The sequence below is a fragment of the Scardinius erythrophthalmus genome (assembly GCF_964197995.2).
Source record: "Scardinius erythrophthalmus genome assembly, chromosome: 1".
NCBI classification, from domain to species: Eukaryota; Metazoa; Chordata; class Actinopteri; order Cypriniformes; family Leuciscidae; genus Scardinius; species Scardinius erythrophthalmus.
In genome coordinates this window covers 23480458-23507071 of record NC_138221.1, presented here as the reverse complement: position 1 = coordinate 23507071, position 26614 = coordinate 23480458, and the positions used below count along the sequence as shown (strand labels likewise).

Below are 26614 nucleotides of genomic sequence, written 5' to 3'. Positions count from 1 at the left end.
AACAGAGGAATCTAGCCGCAGCCATTTTTAATGATAGCGGGACAGACCCGGAAGATATAGAACAGTTGATCAAATGAGCAATAGGAGAAGAAATTATAGGCAGATTTGAAGAAGTGATGCAGTTGCTGGATCTAACTGACCAGTAGATGAGCTAGTTTGAGGCCACTAACAGAAGATGGGCTGGTGGGATTATGGGCTGAGGTAAAGACCAGTTAGAGGAAACCTCTGATGAGTTTGATGAAAATTTTTCATAAATAGATTTTATTTTCCAAAAAAAAAAAAAAAAAAAAAAAGTGGAGGAAGGAGTTGCAGTCTCTCTTCTCCACCATCTTACGGCCCCTAATGCTGATTGGCTACACACGTTTGTTGTTGTTTGTTCGAGTGTTGGTCCGACTTTTTCCAAACAGTGTTTTTCAAATATCGCTTACCCCACCTTTAAGTAAACCAGAAGACCCAAAACTCAAAACTGAGCCACACCTAAGCCTTATCTAGATAAAAACAATAAATAAAGGTCAATGACTTCAACACAATGGTGCAAGTCATTTGAATTAATTCAGGAAATACCTGTTAAAGTTTTTTTTTTTTTTAATTATGATATTTTAATATATATATATATATATATATATATATATATATATATATATATATATATATATATATATATATATATTTTATTATTTTTTTTAACGATCAGTAGTAAAGAAGGAGATAAATATCCAAGAATAAAAGTTTGAATTTGGATCTGTTCCTGTAATAACGAGAGATACGTCTGAGAATTAAAGATTGATCATTTACTGAGCGAGTTCAACAGAAAGCAGTTCAATCAAGCGAATCACAGGCCGATCCACATGTACAAACTAGGCTCTTCTTTGCTGCTTTTTAAGATGGGTTCAACTGCGTTTGACTGTCATAAATATTCACAAATAACTTTTAAATCTCATTCTACAACAGTTCCTCACTCAAAGCATCACATCCTGAAGATTTGGATTAAATGATCACAGAAATGTTTATCAATTCAATATATTAAATATAAATAATTTGTAGTATTTTTAAAAATGAATCTTAACTGCATTAAAGTGCACGGTCATAATCCTGATTTGGACCCGTTGATCACTGGATTGATCTGGATCCTCACACCAACAATCGGCCCACATGACATGCAGTGTCAGATTGAGGAAACATTCGGGACAAGATCACTTGCTGTGTGGCTAGTGTACCAAATTACATAATTTAATATAAATGTCATCTTTATTGTTAATCATTTAACCATATATTACGTATTTTTACTACAAGCTCAGGTTACAAATTAGATTATCTTATTTTGTGAAAAGTTGTTTAAATATTATTATTATTATTATGATTATTATTATATATATATATATATATATATTTTTTTTTTTTGCATTTGATATAAACTGTATATTTCATTGGTGAACTGGACAATAATTGGATGTGAGTCTAAAGTCTTTAAAGGGAATGCAAATGAGTCACGTGGATGTTTTATTGGCATGTCAATCATATTTGACCTTTGATTTTTAGAACTTCAAGTTGTTGGTGATATAATGGTGCGCAGTGCAGGTAAGATTTACGTTTAACCAATGAGATGTTACCCAGATACTTTAATGTTTAAATGTTTCTTTCATGATCCATCATAATCTAATACTTAGGTTACTTCCATACTGAGTTTATTAGTGTTTTTCAGTAGTGAACTGGGCTTGCTTAGAATTGGGATTTCAAATGACAAAGCAACTACTATGCAAAACTCTTTTTCCAATATAAATTAATCTTGGAGATGAATATTGTAAAATGTTTGTCTCTGTCTGTCTTTGAAAATGATGAAAGATCGACCAATGTTTTCTTTTTATATCCGTGTATGCTGTGCAGTTGTTTTTCCATTCATTAGTGGTTGTTTGGTGTTGGTTTGTTCCCTCCTTTTTTCAGATATTATTTGGACTAATTATAATGGCTGAACAGGATTCTGTTAGCAACTTGCCCAACAAATTATGATGAAATGCATTAGACATATTTGTTCTGCAAATCAAAATCCCTTTCAGTTCACTCAGCGGCCATCTTAGGAACACTCAGTACAGCTCCTATTATAGAGGGAAATACCAAAATGTCAAACTCTGATTCAGTATGACATTTAAAATTAACAAAACATTCTGACATTAATAATAATAATAAAAATTATAAAAAAATGGTAACACTTTATTTTGATGGTCCCTTTTGAACATTCTGTTGACTATAAGTAGCTTTGCAACATGTCAACTTATTCTAACCCTACCAGTCTAATAATACTCTACTGACACTCTAATGAGAGTTAGCAGACATTTAGGTGCAACACTACTTATATACAGTCTACAGAATGTGTTAAAGGGACCATCAACATAAAGTGAAACCAAAACATTATGTTAAAAAATATGTGTCATCTTTTTCCAGCCAATGCAGAGTGTACAGCAAAGACAGACAAAAGTCACAGTTTTATGTAATAAGACGTTGTATTCAGAGGTAGAGGATTCAATGACCATTGGAAATCCATTTCACAATTTTTGGGTAGTGACCAAAAATGAATCTTTTGCTTATTAAGTGTGACAGAGGAATATCAAGAAGCAGCTGGTTGTTGGATCTAGCGGCGGCCTTAAAGGATACTTCACCTCTGGGAAGATGAATGTGTATTTAAAATAGGTCATTTAAGTAGAATAAATGTGAAATTATTTTTGAATTTGGAGCTTTCTAGACTGAGAAAAGCCAGAAAATGTATTTTTGGCTTATGTGGATGAAAGACAACAACTCCCAGAATGCACTTGCTTCACTGCCCTAGGAGGCCACTCCCAAACCATGCCTACCGGTTAGAGAGTGCAGTTGAAAACAACAAGGCTAGCTAGGCTTCTAGTGAGACTCTGTGACGAGTTTGCTCGGGATTTCGAGATTGCCCAAAATGTCCGGGATTTGGCTTTTGCGTTCTACAGTCGCCATTCATTATGTTTACTGTGGCGAGCAGGACGAGGCTGAGGGGCACGGGAGAACAGCGCGAGGCCAGCGGCGTGATTACTGAGACGCACCGTGCGGTCTGGTGTAGAGGTCGACCGATAGTGGATTTTACCGATAACGATAGCTAGGTTGGGCCATACTTGCCGATAACCGATTAATCAACCGATAGTTTTTAAAATTGATTCTGGATAAAAACAAATTGCACCTTGATCATTCATGTTAGTTTGATGGTTAACAAATGGTAAAAAAAACATGTTAGTTTTATGGTTAACTATATGGTTAACAAATAAAAACCTTAATTTAAAAATGTATTAGTACATTTTAATTAACAAACAATGAACAATCCTTATACAGCAGTTATTAACCATATTTAATGTTACATATGGAATTTTATTGTAAGTGTTATCATTTCATATAAATCCAAACAGTCATGCTGAAAGATGGCCAACTTTAAATATCTACAACGCCAGAGCATTGAAATGACAAATATTACATGTATAGTCTCACACTTTTGCTTCTATTTTATAAACACTTGATGATTATTTAATCAAAATAACAAAATATGTATTAAAGCGATGATGAAAAAATAACCGAAATCGAATGCTTTTCTGATTTATGTTTCTGTCGGCTGTATGAACATATCAGTTTGCTATCTTACGTCTCTAGCTTTAAATATGCAACTTCTCAGCATATTTAATGCATAAAAGTGACTAGCTGGATATAAACTAATGCAAATAGATGTTAACAATTGTGATATTAAACATTCGGGTCGGACTTAGTTTATTTTTGTCAGTGTTTTAACCGCTTGAGGTAGGGGAGAGCGGGGCACAACCTAACGCTTTTTGACTTTCTCAGTTTGTGTAAATCTACTTATGGTTCAGAGTATTTATTTTTTTCCCACATTAATTTCCCACATGTCTAGTACAATTATGTGTTTTTGTTTTATTAATACAGTATATACTTTTTTCTTGATATACCCCGAAAGAATGGAAGTAAAATGTGACAACATGCCCCATAGGTGGGGTACATTGTAACATGTGTGGGGCACATTGTAACATAACATATATGACAGCTTAAAATGTTATCAGATCTAATAAAAAATATATACAAAACAAACTAAAATATTTTCTAAATAAAATACAATTAAAAAACTTTTTCATATAAAATAATGGCAATTTTTAATAATTAAATAGAATCTCATTTTTGAGTTTTGACTACGAACACATGAAAACACAGCTATACAACATAGTTCAAAACAAATAAATAATTAGTAATTTCTGAACATTGACTCTCAGTCTTTATTCACCTTTTTCTCACGTTTTCTCAATAAAATTAATAAAAGTATAGAATATAATAGCATATTTCTAATAGGGGCACATTGTAACGCAGTGTTACAACATGCCCCCGCCTGCACAACTGGGATTTAAACCCTGCTAGTGTCTTCTGCTAGTTAGCGAAGCATTAAAGAACTCTCAACTGTTAAATAACATCTTGGAGATTAAAATAATATCAGATTTGTCTTATTTTAAATAAACACAAAAAATAGAGATGACAAATTAACTTAAGTAAGAAATTTACTTTTGCTATGGTTTAATCAATGTCTATGGATATCTTCCAAAAAAATATATAATTTTGGCGGATTTTTTTTCTATATAGTGTTGATATGGCAACTAGTAAATAAACAAAGTTCCGTCATCCAAGCATGTGCGGAAGTATTTAAAACAAGCGTGTTACAACTAACCCCGCGTTAGGTTGTGCCCCGCGCTTCCCTACTACTAATGTTAGCGTCCTCTCAGCCTCGAAGGCAAACAAACAAACTGTTGTGCTGTTCTTTCTCTACTAATGCAGCATTTAGTCAACAAATTAATCGCTTTATAATGATATGAAAAAAAAACCTTTTAGCTGTCGTGGTTTAAACGTGCATCTGAGCGCTCTCCACGCAGCTTGTGCTCTCAGTGCAGCTCGCAGCATCACGTGTCGAAATAAACAACACCAGAGCCCGTCTACGGAGAGCCTTGGCACTCCCTATATTCAGCCCCATTGTATTGATTTTGGTTGCAGTTCCATTAGAATTCCACTGGGGGTGATCGCGAGCGAGTGCAGACTGAATGGGAGTCAATGGGGCTATACGGCTAAATGTGTCTCTTTCACCCGATTGTCGTTGAGAAATCTCAGATTTTATTGTAGGCTTTGCAAGTTCAACATGGGTTATAGGTCGAAAGTTGAATGAACGAGTACTTATTTCTTTTCAATTTCTTACAGGTTGAGTTGTTGTTGCCCATAACACGCTAGCATTCTGCTAATGACGTCAGCATTCTGACGTCATTGACATTTTAAAAGACTTTTTAAACCAAATAAGTGACTCTAAAAAATCTAACACCCAGTAATGTGTAATTTCTTTGCATCTCCTTTCGCATACAACATTTAAATTACTAGACAAAAAATTATATCCTGAGAAAAGTGGGTTTTGAGGGGTATTTCGCCATAGACCTCCATTCATTCTGCACTCGCTCGCGAGCGCCCCCGCATGGATAGAGACGTGTTACTGCAACCAATCCAGAACCCGGAAGTAAGCAGAGAGTGCCAATTCTCTTCCTATTAGACATTCTCTGACAACACGAGGCATCAGTGATAGTTTTTATTACACCTCTAGAGGCCGCTCTTGTACTGCATGATGCCAGCAGAGCCTTCTCAGCTCTCTCTTACTGTGTAATGAATGACAGCGTGCGCTTCTCAGCCGCTCCAACAACGGACGCAAACAGGAAAAACTATCGGTATGTATTTTTGCCGATAACGATAGTTCCACCAATCAACTATCGGTGCCGATTAATCGGCAAAACCGATGAATCGGTCGACGTCTAGTCTGGTGGGCTAAGGCCGGTGATACACTGGATGCGTGGCGTAAGCGTCTCAGCTGCATGGCGTGTCCGTTTATATTTCGGCTCCCATGTTAACAGGTTAGAGCTTGCACACTGCGTGCGTGACACGCGCGTCTCAGGCGGAAAACGCGTGCATGCTAGAAATAGAACCGACACCTATTTTTCACGCGACACGCAAGCGTCTTGGAAGCGTTTCCAGGCAAAATTGAATAGGAAAAGATGTTTATGTGACATTTTGACACGAATACATATTAATAAATGTCATTTTGATGTTTGAAAGTGTCTAGGGTTTGACATAAATGCAAATATAAATGCAATTTAAAAAAATATTATCGATTTTCAAATACTGCACCTGTTAATACAGAACAAAATATTCTATAGTCTATATTGCCGTCAACACTGCCGACGTTGTCTTTGCTGCTATATATTTATGTTTAACATGAAGTATAGGCCTTCCACAACTCTCTCCCCGTCACCAATATGTCACCAGCAGCAGCGCCGCGTCAGACACGCTTCTGGTGTGCAAAGACATGGAAAACGCGACGCAGCCGCCACGCAGCTGACACGCAACAGAAACACCACGCTCACGCCACACATCCAGTGTGTCACCGGCCTAAGTTATCTCTCACGGGGGAGCGGGAATTTTCTTAGCAATGTTAAAACGCACATCAACCGATCACTTGTTTAGCGTTCATGTAAACACTACTTTCAGATTCACCAGTCGGAATGAATTCAGTTAGATTGAAACAAAAGGTGTGCATGTAAACAATGAATAGCGACCGCAGAAAGCAAAAGCCGAATCCAGGACATTTTGGACGATCTCGGCGGCCGGACATGTCCGTGAAAAAGAGGATGGTAACCCCTGTACTGTCTATGTAACCCCTACTACTCAGCTTTCTCCACAGAACAAGAGCCTGTTAGATTAGCTTCCAATACTATATGTGTACACTCTGTGAGTGAGATCCCACCTCCTATGTGCGGGTTGAAAACATGCGGAACAGCTCCTCCTACTGGCTGTAGTCTTTAGCCTCTGGCCAAAAAATCCTCAGATGACGCAAAATGACGATTTTTGTGTCATCGGAGGATTTTTTCCAGACAAAAAAATACATAAATCTCTCCTCGCAGGGGGATATGAGGGTAGAAAGCATGGTAATTTGAAAATACTACAGGTTTTCTACTGATACAAAGCTTAATGCTAAATCCTGAAGTATCCCTTTAAGCATCTGGGGGCCTGTTTCAATAACTAATATGGGGCCCTACCCACATAAAACATAAACATAATAGAGCAGAAAAAGCCGTTTGCGGGGGCGGTAAACGTCACCATGGTAACCGCGGCGCGAGTTTGACCAATCAGAGCAAGTGTTTTGCTTAGAACTGACTTCTCTGATTGGTAAAACTCGTGCCGTGGTTACCTTGGTGACGTTTCCCGCCCCGTGAACGGGTTCTCCAGAAGATCGCAAATAACAAGGTTGATTTCATACCTTGTGGCTTAGGAGCAGAAACTTTAGTTTCACAACCTCGTAGCTCGTGGTCAATCTGCCTTGGATGGTTTAAGTCAAGTCAGTCAAGTCATCTTCATTTATATAGCGCTTTTAACAATGTAGATTGTTTCAAAGCAGCTTTACAGAGATAAGCGTATAATTTAAGGTAACAGAGATTGTTTTGGTTTTATAGCAGAGTTAAGTTATTTCCCATCCAAAGTTAGCTTGATTGATTCGCCTCCGTCGCAACAACCACCCGTCACCAAACTAGGGGCCGCCAAGACGACACCACTCCCCCCACACAGACCCCAAACGCGAACCTGCGAGAAACGCTGATGGCGCCCACATGCGCACCCAGAATGGGCTCTACAGTTATGTGCGTCCGAACATACGCAGGTTTGGAATTCCCTACAAGCCAAGCCTAAACAAAGTACTTGTCTTTCCTTATAGATTTTGATAAAGAATTTTATTTTATTTTGTTGCTTTGGGGTAGGAACGCGAAACGAATTTTCCCGACAACGCCTTATCTGTATAGTGGTAGAGGGATCCTCCATAGGGAGAGACTAGTTGACACTTCAGCACTGCGTTGTCATCGGCCCAGGCGAAGGTCCTTCGTCAGATCTGGATACGGCCTGGATCCGGCAGGCTGCGGCAGTACTTGAGCGAGCTCTTAACGCATTATAGCCCGTCACGTCTATTGCGATCTCAAAATTCCGGCCAGTTACTAATACCTAGAATATCAAAATCGACTGCTGGCGGTAGATCCTTCTTCTATTTAGCACCAAAACTCTGGAACAGTCTTCCTACCATTGTCCGGGAAGCAGACACACTCTGTCAGTTCAAAGCTAGATTAAAAACACATCTCTTTGACCTAGCATTCCCATAATACATTAAAGACTTCTATAATTTAATGTTAGGCTGCATAGATTAGGTCAGCCGGAACCGGGAACACTTCCCATAAATCCTGATGTACTAGTTACATCATGAGAAGAATGGCATCTACGCTAATTTTAGTGTCTGTGTTTATCCCGAGGTTTTCCCGGAGCTAAACCATTTAGTGCTTTGTAAGTGATCAGCAATATTTTAAAATTGATGCGATGTTTAATAGGGAGCCAATGCAGTTTTGACAGAACCGGGCTAATATGGTCATACTTCCTGGTTCTGGTAAGAACTCGAGCTGCTGCGTTTTGAACTAGCTGTAGTTTGTTTATTAAGCGTGCAGGGCAACCACCAAGTAGAGCATTACAATAATCTAGCCTTGAGGTCATGAACGCATGAACTAATTGTTCCGCATTTGTCAATGAGAGCATATGGCGTAATTTAGATATATTAGGTTTAGACATTATGGCTGAAAATCAATATCCTACAGAGAAAATTAGTGGGATTTTGCTGGTCTGTTGGGGCCCCCCTTGTAGGGCGGGGCCTGTTTCAATTTAAATGGGTGAAACATAGGTAAGGCCTAACCTTCTTCTATTTGTCATGCCTGGACATCAATGTTAGATGGGATAGATCCTCCGGAAGTGGAGGTGGCATTATGTGTGAATGTCTTGCAGTAAGTTTAACTCCGTTAATGATTTAGGGGTTAAAAATGATTTTATCCCCTCATGTCATTTATTGTTATAAGTGTAAAGACCCCCCTCAGCAAACAATTAAACAATTATATATATGTATATGTTAAGACACTCTATCTTAGTTTAATTTTCATGGACTTTTAATTTGTAATTTTGAGTCACATGTGTTTCTTCGTTAAATTTCCTGTCACTGCACAGGTTTTCATCATTAGTTCCCTCAATAGGGGTTATGCGCAACATACTTCCAGGTTCTACAAAACAGATATAACTACTTCCGGTCGTCAGCTACTGAGGTAAACACAGCATAGGAATGGCAACCTTTTATAGCCGGTGTTTACAGGAGCTACCCATTTTATCCATTTCAGATGTACATCGTATTGCCAAACGGACTTCCAGAGCCGCGAGTACTCCGTTAGATAAAGGATTTAAGTTTTTACACCTCCTCATTTATTCATGATTATAAAGGTATGTAAGTTAGTATATGTAGCTTTTGCTAATGGCACCCGATGTAGAGTTAGCTAACTATCAGTAAGTTAGTTTAGATTTGTATGCTATCATAGTAGTTTAACCTTTTATATTTGCTTGCAGACGTTTAAAACAATCAAATGAAGACTGCATTTTATTTATTTTTATAAAAAAAAAATTCTGATACTTAAGCATTCGTGACATTTTAATTAAAACAGAAATAAGAATTGTATTATAAAAAAGGCGCAAAATAAGTTACCTCAGAGATCATCTACCGCTGCAGATGCGTACTGTAATGCAAACGGAAATGCTTATACCTGTTTTCCGGTTCGAACGTTGGCCGTTCCGCATAACCCCTATTGATACTTTGCAGTAACGTGATATCTGGTGGGCAACAAACGCGGTTAGTGCATCCAATCGCACAACAACTATCTGGCATGTCGTGTACACCTCAAAACACCAACTTTTGTATATTAAAACTGGCAACGTCCTGGCAAGATCCTTGATTAGTTTACTGGTTTTCGTTGCTAGAGAATGACGTTCTTGCCCGCCAGCCAGTACAACTGACGTCACGTGCAAAGTATCAATTGACCCTTCGCAAAGACCAGCCCACCTTAGGCTACGTTCACACTGCAGGGCTTAATGCTCAATTCCGATTTTTTGAAAAAATCCGATTTTTTTGCAAGGCCGTTCACATTTCCAATTAAATGTGACCTTATGTGATCTCCTGTGTGAACGTGAAATGACCCAGAAGTGACCCGCATGCGCAGAAGAGTAATCAACGTCAACGACGTCACTTGTTGTTTGCGGAAGTAGTTACACATGGATTTCGAGAGCGGAGCTCGTTTAGCCTTATTAAAGTTATTTTTACAACGGAGCCAGCACAATTTCAATCTCCTCATTTTAAGGAGAAAAATAAAAAGGAGGAGAGCAAGGTTTTTGGCCATGGCGTTTTGCGAAGCAGTGGTAGCAACGTCGGTACATAGAAACGTGTGGGTTCGGAGTCGCAGCCAGGAGTGGTGGGATACTGATGTGATTGGCTTCACTAATACAGAATTCATCAGTAACTTCCGAATGTCTAGATCCACTTTTGATTATGTTTGTGCGCGCCTTCAATTTACTCTGTCACGGGAAGAGACATGTCTGCGGCAGCCCATAACAGTGCAGAAACGCGTTGGAGTTGGAGTGTATTGGCTAGCAACAGGTGCGTGCTATCGTACGATAGCTAACTTGTTCGGCATAGCCAAGTCTACGGTCTGCTCCATTGTACACGAGTTCTGTGAAGCAGTTCGCCATGTCCTCATGCCCCATTACATAAAACTGCCCAAAGAGGAAGACCTGCAAGAGGTCATTGAAGGCTTCCGCCAGAGATGGGGTTTCCCGCAGTGTGGAGGAGCTGTTGATGGGAGTCATATCCCCATCATTGCTCCAGAGGATAACCACGCAGAGTATTTTAACCGTAAAGGGTGGCACTCGGTTCTGCTCCAGGGTGTCGTGGATCATCGGTTTTGGTAAGAAATATAGATATTGTTATTATAATAGTTTAAATGTACTGTACTTGCCTCACTTTCTTTTGGTACAACCTGTAACGATCACCAGCTGGAGTGCCTCTGAGAGTCACCAGAGGGCACTCCACACCAGACTGATCACATCACAAACTCAACTTCCCATCATGCCGCTTACCTGGGACTGATTGCACATACACCTGCAACTCATCCACACTCATCTCATCCACCTGCAGCTCATTCACTTACACCCATATAAACCTCTGTCACTTTTCAGTTCACTGCGAAGTATTGCATTGCCCCGGCGTACAATCTCTGAGCGGTTTCCCTGTGTTTGCTGAACTGTTACTGACCTTGGATTGTTTATACCGACTTCTGATTCTTCTGCTGCCTGTCTTGACCCGGATTGTTCATTGGATTGTGATTCCTGCCGCCGCCTGTTTTCAGTTTCTGCTCTAAGATTATCTCTATTGTTCTGTCTGCCCCTGATTTACCCTGCCTGTTGATTATTCTAATAAAGCTGCAATTGGATCTTACTGCGTCCTCCACATCATTACAGAATACTTCGACACTTCAGATCCAGCAGCCGAGAGAGAACCGAGACCCACCATGGACCCACTAATCAGTCTCTTCCGCCTCAGCCAAGGTAACCGATCCATTTAGGAATGTGTTGACGAATTTTGTGAGCTCTGCCATGGGGTAGACTTGGACGATGCAGTCTTAAAGGATAGTTTCCGATATGGGCTTGAGGACATGTTAAATTATCTCATGCCTGACAACACCCCTCAATGGACTCTATGTCAATATATTGAATTCGCTCTGAGGTTAAGCAGATCATCCTTTTCTGCAGGCCCTATGGATGAGGGTTCCCATGAACTTACCACACCCGTTGAACCAGAATTCTGCTATACCTCACCGTACTCTCGTTATGTCGTAGCAGAATTTCCAGAGCCCTGTCACTTCTCTGCAGATCTTCCAGAGCCCCGTCACTTCTCTGCAGATCTTCCAGAGCCCCGTCACTTCTCAGCAGATCTTCCAGAGCCCCGTCACTTCTCAGCAGATCTTCCAGAGCCCCGTCACTTCTCAGCAGATCTTCCAGAAGCCCATCACGACTCAGCAGATTGTCCAGAGCCCTGTCACGTCTCAGCAGACCGCCCAGAGCCTCGTTACGTCGTAGCAGAATTCCCCGAGCCCTCTACTGCTGAGGGGGTGTTTCCAGAGACTGCTCCCGTCATGCCAGCCATCAAGCTAGTCACCGGATCGGTCTATTATCGTCTAGGACTGGTATCCAGTGTGGCCGATTCCCCGCTGAGGTCAGTACGTGTTGCCATAAGGGCCATCGTGCAGGAGTCTTGTCCCGCCGAGACTATCCTGCATAAATCATGTTTCACCGAGACCTTCCTGCCTGAGTATCTTCCTGCCGAGCCTGCACCTCACGCCAGTCCAGCCGAGCCTGCACTTCACGCCAGTCCAGTCGAGCCTGAGCTGTCTTCGCCGCTGGTCCTGCCCAGCTCAGAGCCCTCTTCGCCGCTGGTCCTGCCCAGCTCAGAGCCCTCTTCGCCGCTGGTCCTGCCCAGCTAAGAGCCCTCTTCGCCGCTGGTCCTGCCCAGCTCAGAGCCCTCTTCGCCGCTGGTCCTGCCCAGCTCAGAGCCCTCTTCGCCGCTGGTCCTGCCCAGCTCGGAGCCCTCTTCGCCGCTGGTCCTGCCCAGCTCGGAGCCCTCTTCGCCGCTGGTCCTGCCCAGCTCGGAGCCCTCTTCGCCGCTGGTCCTGCCCAGCTCGGAGCCCTCTTCGCCGCTGGTCCTGCCCAGCTCAAAGCCCTCGCTGCCGCTGGTCCCGTCAAGCTCAGAGTGTGCCGAGCCAGAGCCAGAGCTTCACGTCAGTCCTGCCGAGCCAGAGCCAGAGCCTCACGTCAGTCCTGCCGAGCCAGAGCCAGAGCCTCACGTCAGTCCTGCCGAGCCAGAGCCAGAGCCTCACGTCAGTCCTGCCGAGCCAGAGCCAGAGCCAGAGCTTCACGTCAGTCCTGCCGAGCCAGAGCCAGAGCTTCACGTCAGTCCTGCCGAGCCAGAGCCAGAGCTTCACGTCAGTCCTGCCGAGCCAGAGCCAGAGCTTCACGTCAGTCCTGCCGAGCCAGAGCCAGAGCTTCACTTCAGTCCTGCCGAGCCAGAGCCAGAGCTTCACGTCAGTCCTGCCGAGCCAGAGCTTCACGTCACGTCCGCCCGTCCAGAGTCTCGTCCCGCCGAGACTGAATCTGTTCCTGAGCCTGAATCTGTTCCTCTTCGTCTTTCTGCGCCTGTGTCTTCGGACAAGATGGCCGGCTCCACGCCTGTGTCTTCGGACAAGATGGCCGACTCCACGCCTGTGTCTCCGGACAAGATGGCCGAGTCAGTGTCTCCGGACAAGATGGCCGAGTCAGTGTCTCCGGACAAGATGGCCGAGTCAGTGTCTCCGGACAAGATGGCCGAGTCAGTGTCTCCGGACAAGATGGCCATCGCTAAGCCAGTGTCTGTTCCTGTTTCTGAGCTGGTGTCTGTGTCTTTTCCAGTTCCTGAGCCGGTGGTGTCTGTTCCAGTTCCTGAGCCGGGGGTGTCTGTTCCAGTTCCTGAGCCGGTGGTGTCTGTTCCAGTGCCTGTTCCAGTTCCTGAGCCGGTGGTGTCTGTTCCAGTGCCTGAGCTGGTGTCTGTTCCTGTGCCCTGGCCGCCCGAGGGAGAGTCTCCGCCCTGGCCGCCCGAGGGAAAGTCTCCGCCCTGGCCGCCCGAGGGAAAGTCTCCGCCCTGGCCGCCCTGTGGACTGTCTGCACTGCCTTGGGCACCCGATGGACTGTCTGCTCTGCTCTGGTTGCCTGCACGGCATGCTCCGCCATGGTTGCCTGCACGGTCTTCTCCGCCCTGGTCGCCTGCACAGCCTGCTCCGCCCTGGCCATCCGTTCTGCCACAGTCTGCAGGTCCTTTTCTGCTCCACGGACCTGGCCCTCCATCCCGCCCCCGGATCCGCCTCCGCTCCACCTCCCTCCGGGACTGCTTTTTTGGAGCGTCTGGAAGCCGCTCTTTGGGGGGGGGGCTATGTAACGATCACCAGCTGGAGTGCCTCTGAGAGTCACCAGAGGGCACTCCACACCAGACTGATCACATCACAAACTCAACTTCCCATCATGCCGCTTACCTGGGACTGATTGCACATACACCTGCAACTCATCCACACTCATCTCATCCACCTGCAGCTCATTCACTTACACCCATATAAACCTCTGTCACTTTTCAGTTCACTGCGAAGTATTGCATTGCCCCGGCGTACAATCTCTGAGCGGTTTCCCTGTGTTTGCTGAACTGTTACTGACCTTGGATTGTTTATACCGACTTCTGATTCTTCTGCTGCCTGTCTTGACCCGGATTGTTCATTGGATTGTGATTCCTGCCGCCTGCCTCGACCCTTGCCTGTTTTCAGTTTCTGCTCTGAGATTATCTCTATTGTTCTGTCTGCCCCTGATTTACCCTGCCTGTTGATTATTCTAATAAAGCTGCAATTGGATCTTACTGCGTCCTCCACATCATTACACAACCATACATCTGCAAGAATATTATCCTTGAAAGTACATAAATTCTACCATGGCATATTCAGTAATTTAACACTGTCTTCCAACAGCTTCACCAACATCTATGCTGGATGGCCAGGGAGTGTCCATGATGCGAGGGTACTCCGGAATTCCCCTGTGTACTCACTTGCAGAGAGAGGGGAGCTTTTTCCACCAGTGAGTAATCTAGTACTAGTGATTTATAACGTATACAATCTATCTTTAATTATTTAGATTTTTTTTTGTGTGCTTTTAAATCTAAAGGACACTGAGGAGATAATGGGCGTTCAAGTGCCAATCATGCTGCTCTGTGACCCGGCTTATCCCCTTCGAAGCTGGCTGTTAAAAGGATACTGTGACACAGGGACCCTGACAGTTGAGCAGAAGTACTTCAATGAGCGCCACAGCAGAGCCAGGATGACTGTGGAGTGCGCATTCGGCCGACTGAAGGGCCGGTGGAGGTGCCTTGCTAAACGACTGGATGTGGACGTTTCCTTCGTCCCCACCATAATCAGTGCATGTTGCACACTCCACAACGTGTGTGAAATGCACGGGGAGAATTATGAAGAGGCTGGTGGAACTGTTCCTCATATTGAGAGATGGGCTGAAGGAGGGGGATTTGTAGATGTGCAGCCAGCAAGAGTCAGAGAAGCACTGACTCAGCTTTTTGTTAGCCAACGTTGAGCCACAAACTGGGCTGTCACAATAATTCCTATATCGTTCAACATTCGTACTTTTTGACCTCAATATTTCTCTGTACATATATTTGCATTTTTTGACACATTTTTCTAATGTAATACTATATTTTTTAACCTGCATGGGTTGCGTTTAATCATAGTTTATGTTTATAGTGGGATATTTTTAGTGTTTAAGTACTTTTCAGCTTTACTGTAATTTTTTGGGCTTTAGAGTTAGTTTCTGTGTCTTCAATATCATTTATCACAATATTTTAATGGCTCAATATATTGAATTCTGTTATCTTGACAGGCCTAACCACAAATTACTTATTTGTTTTGTGCTGCTTTGCTGAATTGTTACAATAGCTGCAATAAACAAGTTTATAAATAACATTTCCAATACTGTTATTGCTGTTTCCTTTTTATTAAGAGAAAATAGTGTGGCTATAATAGTGCAAATTTTACCCACGGTTTAACACCGCAGAACAATAAATCTGACAGGAAAACTTCACAGTGCATTAGCAAACAAATACAATACAACATATTCAACGTAGCGTCAAGTATTTTCCATCAACAAATCAAAATAACCTTGCATATCAATAACCTTCACAGTTCAACCTGAACATTGTGCAAAACTGTATCATTAACTGTCATTAATGTTTTAGAACTATTCATAACAATGTAAGGTGGGTTTCATCTTCTTCAGACTGGAAAGGTGGCTGATGATCCTCGTTGTTGAAAGCCTGTTGACCCTGAGTATTTGCCGGTGCCTGGAAAAATGACTGATTGAGACGGGGATGTGGATGAGTAAAGGGCAGTGGTTGATTTAAATCTTGAAAAAAGGGCATGGGCATGGGCTGGGTGGGAGATGGAGAGGAAGCCACAGGAAACCGTGAGGAATGATGAGTAGGAGGATGAATTGGGTTGTAAAGCTGAATTGGTGCCTGGTAGAAAGGTGGCTGTGGAGGCTGGGTTGATCTCTCCATAAATTGAGATATCATGGTGAACATTTTACAATCATGCTCATGCTGAGCTGCTTGCATCTTCAGCAAAAGATCTGTGTCGTCATCTTTAAGGGCACTGGTAATCTTGTCAGCAAACACCTCCAGCGTTGCCTCCATCTTTGATTTTCTTTTTCTCTTCTTGGCAGTAGTAGCTGTAAAAAGAAAAAAAGAACAGATCAAAATAAGGATTACAATGTTTATTTTTTTATTAGTATAACAGTAAAAGCGTCAAGCATTCCAGTTTATATCTTAACCGAGTGCATTTTCTTGGGCTTTACACAAATCTAAAAGCTTACAGCCTACAGACCAGACTAACGCCTCATTTGAAAGCTACAAAATTGATCTCACACTGTTTTTTTATGACCACTCTTCTGTAAATTTTTTGTTGCACTTTCATCATATTTTTTTTATTTCTTTTTGTCACGTTTTCATCACTTTTTTGTCATGTTTTTGTCACTTTTTTTGTTGCATTTTCATAACATTTTCGTTGCTTTTTTTTCAAGAAGCTTTTAGATTTGGGTAATGACAAACTGTAGAAAATGTGCTTAGTTCAGGTGGGGGTTAAGAGGTTAATTGAGTTGGAAAACTATCAAAATACAGCCAAGAACTTTCTTACAAGCAGTGGGTGTGGAAGATGCATGGCTGTTCACTGATGTATCTTCACTTGCTGCAGAAATTTCTTCGGAGGGAGAAGCCGTAGGCGAAAGAGCTACAAGGGTCCCATCACCTGTGTATGCATTTAACAAACTGTCACACATCGTATTTCAATGTTATAAAGTTAAGTCACTTGTAGCTATAGGCCATGTGCAAATAACCCACCTGTATCACCGCAAGAGCTACTAGCTGGGCTGGCCGCGACAGCTGCGGGATCTGGGCTCTTCTCCTCGGGCTCCTCTTGGGCAAAGCAGCTGTCCAACAGTTCTAGTGGCTGAACGCTGGGCTTATCCCCCAAAACGCGGTCCAGCTCTTCATAAAATGGACAGGTGATACGTTGACGCCCACTTCGTTTGTTCCAGTCTTTAACCTCCTTGTATTTGGCTCGGAGGCTTTTTATTTTTCGCTGGCATTGGAGCCAGGATCGTTTGTAACCACGCACGGCCATTTCGCTGTAAATGTTTTCATAAACCACCCGGTTCCGATAAGAGCCCTCGAGTTTGGCCTGAATAGAGCTGTCCCCCCAAATATTAATTAAATCAGAAACCTCGCTTCCCTTCCATTGACTGGTCTCAGCATCGTCCGCCATGGTTGTTGTTTATCTTCCCAAGTTCTCTTTCCCGCCTACTTCAACGCAGAATTATGACGTGCGGGTCGGATACATGCGACCTGGCCGTTCAGACGGAAGTCGCATTTCAAAAGATCGGATATGTATCGGATTTGGGACCACATACCCAAGTGGCCTGGGTCGCATTTGAAAAGATCGGATCTGTGTCGTTCAGACTGTCATGAAAAGATCCGATACAGGTTGCATAGGGGCAAAAAAATCGGAATTGGGTCGTTTCAGCCTGCAGTGTGAACGTAGCCTAAGTTACTGTCGCTATGTCCGACAAGCTACGCTGCTCTCACGCCACACCGTGTTCTCATGCAGTGAAAAATACATCGTGGAGCAGAGAGGAGACTGACAACACGCTGACAGACAGGACAGACCAGGTTACTTTTCAGTTACTTTTGATATTAAACATATTAAACAAAGTCTCACCTTTCAAATTTGGTGATTATTTAAAAGAAATTGAAACGATACGTACCGTTTTGTGGCTCTTAAATGTGTCGTAACAGGTCGCTGTAGAGCATCAGTTAAAGCTGCTCGTCAACCGATCATCTCTTCCTTCTAGTTCATTTATAGCATCAAATAAACATGAATGAACATAAGAAGGAATGTTGTTTTAAACCGCGGAAAGGCGTCAGTACATTCCGTTTTTCAAGTTTAAATCCTCCCATGTTAATCTGCTATCTCTCCTGCCTGCTTTGTCGGACAAAATGGCGGATGGCGGATTATGATTGGTTAGATCGTCTGTCAATCAAGCTCCCTGCGAAGGGTCAATTGCTTGGTATTTAAGTTGCTCTCTTTTCAATGTACTTTTGTCCATTCTCGTTAATGCATCAGTTGAGCTATCTCGCCTTGATTTGTTGGATTACCTTCTGAGGTTGTTATTAAAGACTGTTAACGTATCTTATTCATCATCTTCTGCTTCTACAATGCATGGCAGTATACTTATGAATTGCCTATTTTTATTTTAGTTTTACGCAGACTTCGAAAAGGCAATCATGTGTAAGCAAACATTTTCCTTTCGTGGCCCGTTACAGTAGCCTATGTGTGTTCTCAATATTAATTGTCAAACTAATATCTGCATACAATAGTGCAGTATAAATTGAAACAATAAAATGAGATAAACTGTTTGCAATATAGTGGAACGAAGTGTTCTTGCTCGCAAAACTTTTTCTTTTGATTTCAGGTATGGTGTTCTGATGATTTGTGCTACCGGCAGTGGGTGCAAAGAAAATAAATTCCAGGATGGGTAAGAATCAAGTTAGAATGTATAGGCCAATATACAGTAGGTGAAATGTTGCTATTTCCCCAGTCTAAAGAATCACTGCTTTTTAAAATGTATGGTTAACTTCATCGCAGTGCAGGAAGTAAAAAATGCATGGGCCTAGAACGTATCCTAAATAACTTGCTGTATTTTCTCAAAGTGCTTGTAATGTAACAACATTTAGAGAAGATTTGTTACTTGTGCAGTGTGTTTGGTTGTTTGTTTTATGTTGTGTTTGGATTTGTCCAGACTCGATCATACAGCAGGAAGCACAAAGGAGAGGACGAAAGTTACGTAAGTGTCAAATCACGAAAATAATCACAGAACTTTGAAAATGGTAGAAGTTATCAAGAATGAGGACTAGTTATAGTAAAATGTTACTTTTGTAGAAAAATGTTTTGGAGTGAACTTAATCACAATTATCTGTTCTATTTATAGGCTACTTGAATAATGCTTCTATATATGGGGCGCCGTTTGTAAAGCAGCTCACTCTGAAAATAACAGCAACATTTTGTCACATTTAGCTTCAAACAATGTTTAAAAAACTGGTATGAATTTTTGACGGTCACTTTTTAGCACATTTACAACAATATTTGTCAACTTAGAGATATTTTAAATAGTTAAATATAAATATTAAATGTTACACCTAAATGTTAAATCTAAATGTTAAATCTAAATCTAAATGTTAAATCTAAATCTAAATGCTAAATCTAAATCTAAATGTTAAATCTAAATCTAAATCTAAATGTTAAATCTAAATGTTAAATCTAAATCTAAATGCTAAATCTAAATCTAAATGTTAAATCTAAATCTAAACCTAAATGTTAAATCTAAATGTTAAATCTAAATCTAAATGTTAAATCTAAATCTAAATATTAAATATAAATGTTAAATCTAAATGTTGAATCTAAATGTTAAATCTAAATCTAAATCTAAATGTTGAATCTAAATGTTTCGGGTGAAACTAAATATATAACTAATATGCAAATTCAAAATGCCGGTAACCGGAAGTGCCAAAATAAAAGCGCGAGGAGGTAAGTGTGTGTTTATAGCACGGTTTAGTGTCAAATAACGAATAAAAACCATCTCATCTGAGGAAATGGTCTCTTGGACATGGATTATCGTGATAATAACTACATAAAATAATAATCACGTTTGGAGAAACTGTATTTGTATATGATGACAGAGTGATGACATGACATCCAATCAAAGTGAGCCCCCTCGTGGCTGACTATTATACCTACAGGTCATAAGTCCCGCACTTTTTCATAAAAGTGACACTAGCCTACTCAAATACAGTTTCTACAACGTGTTAATTATTTTAGGTAGTTATTACGATAATCCATGTCCAAGAGAGGCCATTTCCTCGAATGAGATTGTTTTTATTCGTTATTTGACACTAAACCATGCTATAAACACACACTGACTTCCTCACGCTTTTATTTTGGCACTTCCTGTTACCGGCATTTTGAATTTGCATATTAGTTAAATATTTAGTTTTACCCGAAACATTTAGATTCAACATTTAGATTCAACATTTAGATTTAGATTTAACATTTAGATTCAACATTTAGATTTAGATTTAACATATAGATTTAGATTTAACATTTAGATTTAGATTTAACATTTAGATTTAGATTTAACATTTAGATTTAGCATTTAGATTTAGATTTAACATTTAGATTTAACATTTAGATTTAGCATTTAGATTTAGATTTAACATTTAGATTTAACATTTAGATTTAGCATTTAGATTTAGATTTAACATTTAGATTTAGATTTAACATTTAGATTTAACATTTAGATTTAGCATTTAGATTTAACATTTAGGTTTAACATTTAATATTTATATTTAACTATTTAAAATATCTCTAAGTTGACAAATATTGTTGTAAATGTGCTAAAAAGTGACAGTCAAAAATTCATACCAGTTTTTTAAACATTGTTTGAAGCTAAATGTGACAAAACATTGCTGTTATTTTCAGCGTGAGCCGCTTTACAAACGGCGCCCCATATCTATATGTTATAACATTGTGGCACTGATGCTGCTCTCTGTTTCTCCTTTATAAATGTGTTTACTGTTTATTTAACTGCTGTTGTGCGGAAGGAGCAAGGCACATGGCTAAAAAAGGGAGAAAAAGGAATGAAAAGTTGCAGTAAGCTGTTTGGGAAAATATATACTGTCTTCTTTACGTTTTGTTGTTTTGGGGAATTTAGGATGCCTCCAGATACCCATGTTTTTAGGTTGTAACGTTCAGAAAATAAACAACAGCCTTTTAGTGTTTGTGAACTGAATCTTCATATCTTCTATTTCTTCTGAAATTACATGACACAACACTGATGTAAGAAGTGAGAAGCATACCACATCTTTCGGTTTGTGATTCCCAGAAGACAATGGAGAATAAACTGCTAAGATCGCTTCAGTTATCCACTCAAAAATTAGGATGCCATGAGACTAATCCAGAGGGAGAGCAAACACTGTTCAACCACCTGCCATGTACTTTTCTGTTTATCATCAATAACACTTCTATATTGTTGTGTCGTGTATTTTCCCAGAATAAATAATTTTCTCCCTGCTCCTCCCCCAACTATCCCTTGATTCAAAGTCTTTTCCATGCACTAAAATAAACTCTAAAGTTCACACCATCAGAGATACTTTCATTAAATTAAATCCAATCAGACATATTGATGTCAATTAGGACATTTGATACAATAACAATACCTGTAAGTGTTTTCTTTTTCTTTCTTTTTTTTTCAGAGAAAGAGCGAAGTACAAGTTCTGAACGTCCTAACAGTAAGTTAATTCTATCTTTGTTTTTTTTTTTTTTTTTTTTTTTTTTTTTGCAGATATAATATAATTGTTTTTAAACAGTTTCTGGTGAAAGGTTTTTGATTATGTTTTTTTCATTACTAGTATATATAATGATTTAACCCTTTAGGCGCCAAGTTTTTTTTTTTTTAAATGCTGGATTTTCTGCCCCCGCTTCTGTGTGCGTATGGCGTGACATAGCCTGTTACATCAGCTCAGCAGATAGCTAACAGTTTCCCCAAGACAAAGAATGAAGCTTGTTTATCCTTTCCAAACTTTACTCAGGAAGCACTGTAAAACTGCAAAGAACAATACATTTCAGTATTCAATTCAAATACATAAGTTGTTCAGGAACTATATTGACATTTAATCTGTTGAAAGTATAAAAATAAATGCGCTAGCTTAATGCTAACTCCTATAGGAAATTACATTACGAGGCTAACGTTTAGCATATGCGATCAAAATACACATTTAGAACGAACTCAACTTCATAAACAAAGGATCTCATTACTAGTATTCTTAGTGCTAGATGATGATATAACTGTATGACTTCGTACTTACAGGCAAACGTGTTTTCTGGCCGAATTAAATCCAAAGAGACAAATAAGAGACTGCTTAATTTACCAAGAGACATTGAACTGACGCGAGACTACTAGTAAATGTAAACAGCACGCTATGCTATAAGTCGCCACAAGTGGTCTCTCTTTTGCCCAGAAAAACAACAGAACATAACACTGGATTTTGACATCAAAATGTCAAAAGCTTGTGCCTTGAAAGGGCTTAAATATAGAGATCTACTGTAAATTAGAAAAATGTTGGGGATGACTGAAAGTTTATGTGGGGTGTAAATATACTAATCTAATTTGCATATTATGACGTCATCAGGGGGGCGGCCCTATTGAATTTCATAATGTTCAGGAAATAGTAGATATTGAACTGATTTTTGAACTTATTTGCATGTTTTATTGTATTATTCCAAATGATGAGAAAAGAGGAAACCAACAATAACAGGAGAAAGTACAAAATTATTACTATACTATATAGTAAAACGCATGAGAACAGTAGCCTACTTTTTGATCAGTTCATCAGTAATATTCAGGAAATAGTAGATATTGAATTGATGGTGAAATTTATTTACATAAGAGGAAACCAACAATAAAATAGGAGAAAGTACTAAATTATTACTATATTACAATACTTTAGTAGTAAAACACATGTTAACAGTAGCCTACTTTTTGATCATTTCATCAGTAATATTCAGGAAAAAATATATATGGAGTGTTTTTTTTTTTTTGTGTGTTTTTTGTCTTTTTATCCTTATTCCAAATGATCAGGAAAAGAGTACACTAAGACCACGTCCACCCCTGCCACCCCTATCGAGCAAAATTATCTGTTTGTGCTTCGTGAACACTCGCACCTTGCACGGCGGAACCATTACGCGGCAAAGATGTACCGGGAGAAGCGCGCGCGGCTCCATTGCACGGCAAAGATGTAACGGGAGATGCGCCGACGGCAAAGATGTACTGGGAGAAGCGCGGGCGGTACCATTGTGTGGCAAAGATGTACCGGGAGAAGCGTGGGCGGCGCGGCAAAGATGTAAGTTACTAGGAGAAGCGCGATCATTAGACGGCCGATCGTCATTTCCAAAAGGCAAATATTCCTCTTCAGAGTCAGAATCGGTGAATAACATTTGAACGCATTCTCACTGTACAAGTTTTTATTAGTCATTTGACGATTTTCTCTCGCAAATCTCACAATTTACTCAGACGCTTTGAACTGAACTGCTTCCGCATCAATGACACGATTGCTCACTTGCTCTGCTGTTTCCTCCAACACTTTGAATAGGAACATGACGTTATTTTGGTATGAAGTATTACTAATCGAAGTATTACATGTCTGCATCATGTAATACTGCAAGTATCTAGTGGTAGGGAATACAAATGAGATATTACACCATATTAGGATCTACAGCCTGTTTTATTAAGTATGACGTCTTGTCGCAATTTTGCGACTTTGTCGCTTAGAGGGTTAATATGAAATCAAATTGTGCATTAATTCAATTACATATGAATCACAACAAGGAACTCGACAGGGTTTGGCTAATGGGCAACTCAACTGGCGCAGAACGGCGCATGTATCCGGTCCATAGGAGGGGAATGGTGCAGCAAGCCAACACTTTGAGCAGGGCCTACAGTGTTGACTGGCTTCTATGAGAAGAGAGCACACGGGAGAACACCGGCTCGACATCAAGGCTATAAAACCTAGCGAACGTGTTTGGTGTCGCCCAGCCTGTAGCTCTACAAATATCTTTCAGCGAGGCACCTTGTTCCAGTGCCCAAGAAGCAACACTCCGAGTGGAGTGGGCTCACAACCCACTCCACCACTGGCATGGCACGTCTTGGGACTGGTATGCCATGACGATGGCATCGATAATCCAGTGGGCCTCCCTTCTGCTGGCCTCCATAACAGACGAAGAGCTGGTCTGAGGTCCTGAGGCTTTGCTTTCTGTTTAAGTATAGGCACAGAGTACGAACGGGACAGAGAAAAGCCAGGTCTCTGCAGTGCCGTGGGAACCAGAGATAAGTCCCAAGAGGGTATGGTGGTGGTTGGGGGGGTAGGCAGATTTAATTTCCTCATGCCCCTCAGGAACCTGACGAACAGTTTGTGCTTTCCCAAGGATTTTCCGTCTAGTGCATCGTGATGAGCAGCAATCGTGGCAGCATACACTTTGAGGGTGGAGGGAGACAGATTTTGCTCCAACACATCTTGCAGGAAGGAAAGCACAGTACCGACCAAACATCTTCGGCGGTCTTCTGGGTGAGAAGAACACCACTCAACAAACAGGTTCCACTTCAAGCGTAAGCGTCCTTCTACAGAGGATTGGGCCAGGGAGGGGCTGTCGCAAGGAGCATCAGCTCAGGGAACCAGGTTCGGTTGGGTCAATAAGGGGCAACTAGCAAGACCTGCTCCTCGTCCTCCTTGACTTTGCACAATGTCTGTGCGAGAAGGCTCACTGGGGGAAACCCATACTTGCGTAGACCCCAGGGCCAGTTGTGTGCCAGTGCACCCATGCCAAGGGGCCCCACAGTCAAGGAAAAAACAACTGGCTGTGGGATGAGTCCAGAGAGAAAAACAGCTCTACCTATGCGGCTCCGAAGTGGTCCCATATCAGCTGGACCACCTGGGGATAGAGTCTCCACTTTCCTGGGGCCACAGGCTGTTGTGAGAGCTCTTTGACTGCATGATTGAGCAGGCCAGGGATATAAGTGGCGCAGAGCGACCCCAGATGCTTCTGACTCCATAGAAGGAGATGGCTGGGCGAGTTGTGACATGATGGTTGATGTATGTGTTGTCTGTACAGACCCGTAATTGCTTGCCTAGTAGCGGCTTTTTGAGGCGGCCCAGCGCAAAGGCGTACTGCTAACAACTCGAGGCAGTTGATGTGCCTTTGCAGTTGGGGGCCCATCCAGATCTTTGCAACAGCATTCCAGTTGTATGTGGCACCCCAACTGGTGGTGGAGGCATCCATGGTAACCACAGCATGCCTGGACACTTGTTCTAGGGGCACTCCTGTCCAGAGAAATGAAGAGTCTGACCACGGTCTGAGGGTTTGGTGGCAGGCTGGAGTGATTGTCACACAGAGTGTGCCTCTCTACCACGCCCATCTCGAGACTCGGTCATGAAGCCAGTGCTGAAGGGGCCTCATATGAAGCAACCTGAGCAGCGTTATTGCGGCTGCTGATGCCATATGCCCTAGGAGCCTCTGAAAGTGTATCAGCGGGACCACTGTACTGCTCTTAAATGTATTCAAGCAGTTCAACACTGACCAAACACGTTCCCCTGTGAGGCGTGCCATCTGTTTGACGAATCTAACCGAGAAAAGAGATCTTCTGCAGAGGTGACTAAGCACCAGGTCCCTGTGTTTGCATAACTGATCCCGAGACTGAGCTAGTATCAGCCAGTTGTCGAGATGGTTGAGAATGCGAACACCACACTCTCTCATGGGAGCATGGGACCTTCATAAAGACGCGAGGCGACAGGCACAGCCCGAAGAGTAGGACTTTGTACTGATATGCTCCACCCTCGAAGGAAAAGCACAGAAACGACCTGTGTCGCGGGAGGATCGAGACATGAAAGTATGTGTCCTTCAAGTCGATCTCTGCAAACTAATCTTGGGGACGGATGCATCGGAAGATGCATTTCTGTGTCAACATCTTGATCGGAAGTCTGTACAAGGCGCGGATCAAGACTCACAGGGTCAAGATCGGCCTTATGATATATGATAAATAATAATGATAAAGTGTTTTAATTATTTAATTATAATAATTACATTTAATGAATACTGTATAGACAGAGTTATTTTACATTAAATTATTCAATTTCTGTACCTGAATACATTTACATTTACCTAAAAAACATAAAGCATCTCTTATTTATTTGTATTTTTGTTCTATTTTATTTATTTGTGATTGTAATTTGTTTATTTCCTATGCAGATGCAGTAAATCCTAAAATGTTAATGTGGACATTTAAAATTTGTGTTTTTTCCCTCCCAGAAAGACAGCGAAGTACAAGTCCTGAACGTCCTAACAGTAAGTTAATTCAACCAATTTAGCAGGTGTTACATAATTGATTTTATGCAGTATCTGGTAAATTATTATATTTTTTTTTTACATGTTTTATATTAGTCTGCAAGTATATATAATCATTTAATATGAAATAAAATAGTTATTAGGGATGCAGTGATCATGATTTTTAAAGTCCGATTAAATTTTTTTTCTACAAGCAAATTGGCAGATTAGGATACCTGATTACGATTGTTGTTGTTGTTGTTTTTTGTTTTGTTTTTATTGAAAATTTTTTTTAAAAACATGTATCTTCCCCCGACAGAGAGTCCAGGTTTACAGCTGGTATTTTATCGTTCCTTAGAAGGATGCAGGGTTGCGTCCAATTCTAGATATGTGCGATGAGGCAAATCGTGACACAATCAGATCCGAGGACTGCTTTGTCACGGTAGATCTTTAGGACACATACTGCCATATTCTGTCCTTTCTCAACTCAGAAAGTCCCTCGGGTTGCTTTCGGGGGCAAAGAGGTAACAGTATCGTGTTTTTGTCACCCCGTATTTTGGCTCAAT

At 41.2% G+C, this 26614-nt stretch overlaps 2 protein-coding genes across 2 annotated transcripts in view; both read right to left on the bottom strand.

The window, feature by feature from the left end:
- The window catches only part of LOC308697603 (uncharacterized protein), a 641328-nt gene that overhangs the window by 298991 nt on the left and 315723 nt on the right, over window positions 1-26614 (bottom strand). The window lies entirely within an intron of this gene.
- LOC308705548 (uncharacterized protein) lies at window positions 15539-19925 on the bottom strand. Its single transcript, XM_081390598.1, has 3 exons — window positions 16961-19925; window positions 16758-16868; window positions 15539-16293 (listed from the first exon to the last, which is right to left on the bottom strand). Exons 1-3 carry the CDS (start codon window positions 17382-17384, stop codon window positions 15809-15811), a joined length of 1020 nt encoding a protein of 339 aa, XP_081246724.1. The 5' UTR covers window positions 17385-19925; the 3' UTR covers window positions 15539-15808.

Coding starts and splice junctions, on each gene's coding strand:
- LOC308705548 (XM_081390598.1), bottom strand. CDS start 17,384: ATGGCGGACGATGCTGAGACCAGTCAATGGAAGGGAAGCGAGGTTTCT. Junction 16,869..16,960: donor TAGCTCTTGCGGTGATACAG/GTGGGTTATTTG, acceptor ATGCATACACAG/GTGATGGGACCCTTGTAGCT. Junction 16,294..16,757: donor ATCTTCCACACCCACTGCTT/GTAAGAAAGTTC, acceptor TTCTTTTTACAG/CTACTACTGCCAAGAAGAGA.